Source organism: Agrilus planipennis, unplaced genomic scaffold (genome assembly GCF_000699045.2).
Source record: "Agrilus planipennis isolate EAB-ADULT unplaced genomic scaffold, Apla_2.0 scaffold302, whole genome shotgun sequence".
Classification (NCBI taxonomy): Eukaryota; Metazoa; Arthropoda; class Insecta; order Coleoptera; family Buprestidae; genus Agrilus; species Agrilus planipennis.
The window spans coordinates 159,460-165,558 of record NW_020439071.1 but is presented as its reverse complement, the minus strand read 5'-3'; the positions used below and the strand labels follow the sequence as shown (position 1 = coordinate 165,558).

Here is a 6,099-nt window from a genome sequence, read left to right as displayed (position 1 = left end):
GACGATTTATTTTTATGGAGGATGTTTTCCGAAAAAAATTAACATAAAAAAATGGAAGTTTCGTGAAGTTTAGGTTAATCCTTCAAAGTTGAAATTTGCAAGTGTTTTTGTCATTTTACAATAGATAAATTTCAATCAAAAGAATATAAATTAATATAAATTTTATATTTACTTTTCCAGACTCACCCTTTGAATTTATTTTTTGGTTTTACAAATAAAATATGGCTTATGTAAATGTAACTTTTCTACGTCTTTTTCTCTGTTCACTTTGATAAAATATTAATAATTTTTTATCTATTTTTATTAGGTTATTTGGGTACTGAGTGTACTGAAAGGAACCTATTTCCTTCTTCAGTTCTGCCTGCTTTGATGTTAAAGTAATCCGCTGGTCTTCAGCGGATTACTCCTCAAATTGGAAACGTCCTTTTTGATGTTGTTACAGTTTAATTAGTTCCTAGTAATAAACCTACGTCAAACGGGGAAGCTCGAGAAAAAATAAATAAATAAATAAATAAGGACAGCAAACGAAAGATAAAGTGAATCGCTCAGTTGCTTGAAAAAATTTCTCGTTTAATACCTTTCCCTGCGAAACCCAGACCCGGACAATAAAAAGAAATTTATTTATCTACATCCACTGACACAAATATCAAAACCTTATGATTTGATTGTGAGAAGTTATAAGTAAACATCATCTTATCGATATCTGTGATACTTAAATGCAATTTCATTTCTAAAATAAATTAGGAAATAATATACCTGATATATAAATTCTTATGGTAAACTTAAAATTTTATCTTTATTCTTTTTTAATAGTCAAAGACACAAAAATAAATTTTCAAAGTTGAATATCGAAAAGAAATGCTTCATTTTGTTTCTAAAACGTTCTGATACTACATAAATACGTATATTTAAGCACTAAAAAGTCAGTTTCAACCGATTTTAGTCAGAAAGGCAGAACATATCACTTAAAATTTGCATATCCAACTATAAACAACTATAAGATAAAATAAATAATAGTGAACATTTAAAGCATATCTTAACTGACTCAAAAATACAGTTGAAATTGCCTACTCCATGGGGATGAATTTTGAAGTATGTATTGATTTTAAGTAGTCTCTATAGAAGAACTATTGATTTATTTAAATTTTTAAGCATTGGAGTAAATTTGGGTAATAGTAAGAAAGTCAAACGATTATTCAATACTGGTAGTTCCACATTGAGTCAATAAATTAATTAATTACTTAACACAAATGATTTTATGGTCTACATTTTTATTTATTTGTGAATGTGCACATTATATAAGTCTTTTTCACAATAACGAATCTTTCGTAAGTTAAATAGGANTTTTATCTATTTTTATTAGGTTATTTGGGTACTGAGTGTACTGAAAGGAACCTATTTCCTTCTTCAGTTCTGCCTGCTTTGATGTTAAAGTAATCCGCTGGTCTTCAGCGGATTACTCCTCAAATTGGAAACGTCCTTTTTGATGTTGTTACAGTTTAATTAGTTCCTAGTAATAAACCTACGTCAAACGGGGAAGCTCGAGAAAAAATAAATAAATAAATAAATAAGGACAGCAAACGAAAGATAAAGTGAATCGCTCAGTTGCTTGAAAAAATTTCTCGTTTAATACCTTTCCCTGCGAAACCCAGACCCGGACAATAAAAAGAAATTTATTTATCTACATCCACTGACACAAATATCAAAACCTTATGATTTGATTGTGAGAAGTTATAAGTAAACATCATCTTATCGATATCTGTGATACTTAAATGCAATTTCATTTCTAAAATAAATTAGGAAATAATATACCTGATATATAAATTCTTATGGTAAACTTAAAATTTTATCTTTATTCTTTTTTAATAGTCAAAGACACAAAAATAAATTTTCAAAGTTGAATATCGAAAAGAAATGCTTCATTTTGTTTCTAAAACGTTCTGATACTACATAAATACGTATATTTAAGCACTAAAAAGTCAGTTTCAACCGATTTTAGTCAGAAAGGCAGAACATATCACTTAAAATTTGCATATCCAACTATAAACAACTATAAGATAAAATAAATAATAGTGAACATTTAAAGCATATCTTAACTGACTCAAAAATACAGTTGAAATTGCCTACTCCATGGGGATGAATTTTGAAGTATGTATTGATTTTAAGTAGTCTCTATAGAAGAACTATTGATTTATTTAAATTTTTAAGCATTGGAGTAAATTTGGGTAATAGTAAGAAAGTCAAACGATTATTCAATACTGGTAGTTCCACATTGAGTCAATAAATTAATTAATTACTTAACACAAATGATTTTATGGTCTACATTTTTATTTATTTGTGAATGTGCACATTATATAAGTCTTTTTCACAATAACGAATCTTTCGTAAGTTAAATAGGAGTATAAAATAATTACGGCAGCAACACGTAGGTATAATTATAATAATGAGAAAAGTGCAGGGTTCCGTAATGAATGGAAATTAAGATTTAAACGGCGCAGTGTAGGTAATGGTATTGAAGAAAAGACGAATAGCAATTTAAAAGAAAGCGACACCAATTTCACGACATTAAATAAACAATCGCATATTAACGAAACACATATTTTAGGTCGTGATTGCCTTGACGTGAAGGGCAGGTTGACCAAATAACCAGTAGTAGGAAACGTCCCACTTATGTCTTATCTATTTGGAGTGCTAATTAAAAACGGTGCTACAACGACTACGATTAATATTTTCGTTGCCAAAACATCTCGGCACTACAATGAAAATTTGCTAATTTTTATGTAAATAGATAAGATTGTATCATATCACGAATGGTGTCCCTTTGTATAAAAACATTGGTACCCACTTGAAGTGCTAATTGTTGGTGAACAACTGGGTGGTACATAATGAAACTATTCTTGGTTTTGGCGGCATTGTTTGTTACAATCTTTGGTAAGTACTAAGAAGGTATGAGATGCAAAACTAGCAGTAACAGGTACAAATATGGATGAGAATATTATAGAAGAATCTCCTGTGGTTAGTCTGTCGTTAATATTTAATTAACACTAGTTTAAAACTAATAAAAGTTAAATTTTGTTAAATTATGTTAAACTAGATTTTGGAAGAGAATTATTTTTCTGAATTTGAAAATAAGGGAAACATAAAATTACTGAATAGATCTGTAAATATTTTATGAGCAATTTTGTTAAAACTTCCCTTTAAAGAACATCTAACAACTGTTTATATGACAGACAGAACAAACAGAATAGCTCAAAACCCCAACGCCAAAACACGACACTGTAGTTGTCCGAAGCACTTTTCGGTAACAAAGTTACCTTCTTCAGGGACTGAAGTAAACTATTTACTATTTACTATTAACTATTTACTTCAGTCCCTGAAGAAGGTAACTTTGTTACCGAAAAGTGCTTCGGACAACTACAGTGTCGTGTTTTGGCGTTGGGGTTTTGAGCTATTCTGTTTGTTCTATGTGTGTATGCGTCTATGCGTGTATGTGTTTATGTGTGTATTTACTTCAGTCCCTGAAGAAGGTAACTTTGTTACCGAAAAGTGCTTCGGACAACTACAGTGTCGTGTTTTGGCGTTGGGGTTTTGAGCTATTCTGTTTGTTCTACAACAACCGCCAAAGTTTTTCCAATCTTCATATATGACAGACGTACAGATATCAATTAAGTAACAGTACTATTGCATTTAAGTTTTCGGTCAATAGTAACCACCAAATTAAATCTCGATTTCGAACTCATTAGTTACCCATACAGCATCATCAGTTTCTAATAAATAAATTTCAAAATGTGTAGTAACAAACGTCTCAAATCCCTAGTACACTTTCGTTTAACTTTTATATTATTTCCTTCATGCGCTTAGTCAAAGCTGAACTGGGGGAATTCAGCTGTTGTTAGCACCTACGCGAGACTATGCTTACGTTACCGATCGCATTGAAACTGTTCCTTTGGGAATAACTGTGTTCTCAAACCTTTATTACTCCGTACTAAAGTCACTTTACAGTTCTTTAACAGGATTAACTTGTTATGGTAAACGTATGGCACTTGAAAAATAAGCCCGATCTTTAGAGGGTTGCGTTTACATATAATTGTTGTGTTTATTGTATAGGTAGTAACTGTTACTGATTACGAGTAAGTGTTAAATTAAAAATGAGATTTTGCTTGAGCAGATAAGTATTATTCAAATTCTAAGAAGAGCTTAAAAGCTTTATTTGGATAAAAAGTTCCTATTCAACGTTTTGTAGAAACTTAATGAATCTACAAGTAGGAGCAGCTCTCTACAGATGGCGTTTAGTATGCTGTTTGTAGCTGTTTATATAGCTAAAAGGAACTATTACAGAATACGCTTCAGGCTTCCATTATTTATTACTTAATATGTTCTCAGAAATTGAAAAATATAAAATAAATGAAAAACTTACGTTTTATGAATATATCAGGATTTTGTTGTAATCTTAAGCGCCTGGCGGAGAAAACTGAAACAAAGGAGATAGAATAGATGAGGCTTTTAGCTCTTACAACTCCATAATAGATAACAGAAATACACGCGTTTTAGTTACAAAATACATATAATGTTCAGAAATTCGCGTGCACTACTAATAAAGTTTTCACAAGGAAGATGTAAATGAGTCATCCCTTTTAGATTTCCGTTTTTCATTATCGCATGTAAAAATTAATTAATAAAGCTTGTGACAATTTGTGACGACTTGTTACTGTGACACTAGATACTGAGAGATAAAAAAAACCTGATTAACCATGATGAATTAACACGATAAAAAGAAAAGCGATTGAATAAATATTGATTTTAATTATAATTACAGCGTGTCCACTTATTATGTACTTCACAATTATGTATCTACTATTTGTACTTTCTGCTTATTTGTAGGGTTCCCAAAGAAAGGAACCAACTACCCGTTAGATGGTAGAATAGTCGGAGGTAATACAGTAGATATCGAAGAGTATCCCTATCAAGTGTCTGTACTATGGTGGAGTTCTCATATATGTGGAGGTTCGCTCATCTCTACAAACTGGGTTATCACAGCTGCTCATTGTACACAACAGTATGTATTTTGCTTTCCATACATTCTGACAGTAATGCATTAACATTCTCTATTATACATATAACAGATCTCCATTGACAATATCCGTTCGACTGGGTTCATCCATTCTCAATTCCGGCGGTACGATTGTGGGTATATCAGCCCTCAGTAACCATCCCAATTATGACCCTTGGCTAACCGACTATGACATATCCCTTCTCCATCTTTCCACAACTGTTTCCCTAACGAGAAAGATCGGAGTAGTAGGATTACCACCAGCTAATACGTCCATCCCTGCCGGTACAAACGGTATAGTGACGGGATGGGGTTCAGTGAAGGAGGGTAGCATGCTTTCTAGCGATCTTCAAGCGGTCTCGGTGACCGTAATGACTAATGAACAATGTGCTGATGATTATGGATCTGGTCTAATTACGGAAAGGATGTTGTGTGCTGGAAGTTCAACTGGAGGAAGAGACGCATGCCAGGTAATAATAACATCATTGTTTAATCAGATTTCTATCAGTTTTGCGTTTGTCTGCAATTATTCTGAAGCGGTGAGGACTTAGTGAATATGTCATCGAAGACAAACAGAAAATGAGAAGTCAGTCTTTCCTAACAATGTGAATTAAAGCAAAGGCAGTTAATATATTCCTTTGTACCACAAGCTAAAAGACCATCCTGATAAGTTTTAACGATATTTTCGAATGTCAATGTCAAAGTTTAATAATATTTTTCTTACCGAAAGTCATCGAACGGTATGATCATAGTGTGGCGAAATAACTGTTACTGTTTTGTTTTTGTGTGTAAATATTTTTTTCTAATTTTTCCATTTCAAATAATATTTCATTTCAAATAATATTTCATTTCGAATATTATTTCACTTCAAATATTATTTCAATTCTTTTCAACTTCTAATCTTGTAAATACTTTGGTTTCCTTTCAATCTAAACTCTATTGTTCTTTCAATCACTTTTACCTGGAAATCCAACTTCAACCATACCTGCATGCACTCCCATACTAATATCTGGTTTTACCCTTAATTGCTTTCTCTTGAATTCTGTACT

General features: G+C 31.7%; 2 protein-coding genes across 7 annotated transcripts in view; one reads left to right on the top strand and one right to left on the bottom strand.

The window, feature by feature from the left end:
• LOC108742700 (connectin) overlaps positions 1 to 6,099 on the bottom strand; it is a 197,659-nt gene that overhangs the window by 48,172 nt on the left and 143,388 nt on the right. For 5 of the 6 annotated variants that reach the window (XR_003231624.1, XR_003231623.1, XR_003231626.1 and 2 more), the window contains one exon: positions 4,418 to 4,471. The exons of the other annotated variant lie outside the window; for it this stretch is intronic. The gene's annotated coding sequence lies outside the window, so the exon portion shown is untranslated. The remainder of the gene's footprint in view (positions 1 to 4,417; positions 4,472 to 6,099) is intronic. 6 annotated transcript variants of the gene reach the window in all.
• LOC108742709 (trypsin-7-like) overlaps positions 2,794 to 6,099 on the top strand; it is a 4,902-nt gene continuing 1,596 nt past the window's right edge. The window contains exons 1-3 of the mRNA XM_018478009.1: positions 2,794 to 2,931; positions 4,882 to 5,056; positions 5,124 to 5,520. Coding sequence (XP_018333511.1) covers positions 2,886 to 2,931; positions 4,882 to 5,056; positions 5,124 to 5,520 — 618 coding nt within the window. The 5' untranslated portion in view covers positions 2,794 to 2,885. The remainder of the gene's footprint in view (positions 2,932 to 4,881; positions 5,057 to 5,123; positions 5,521 to 6,099) is intronic.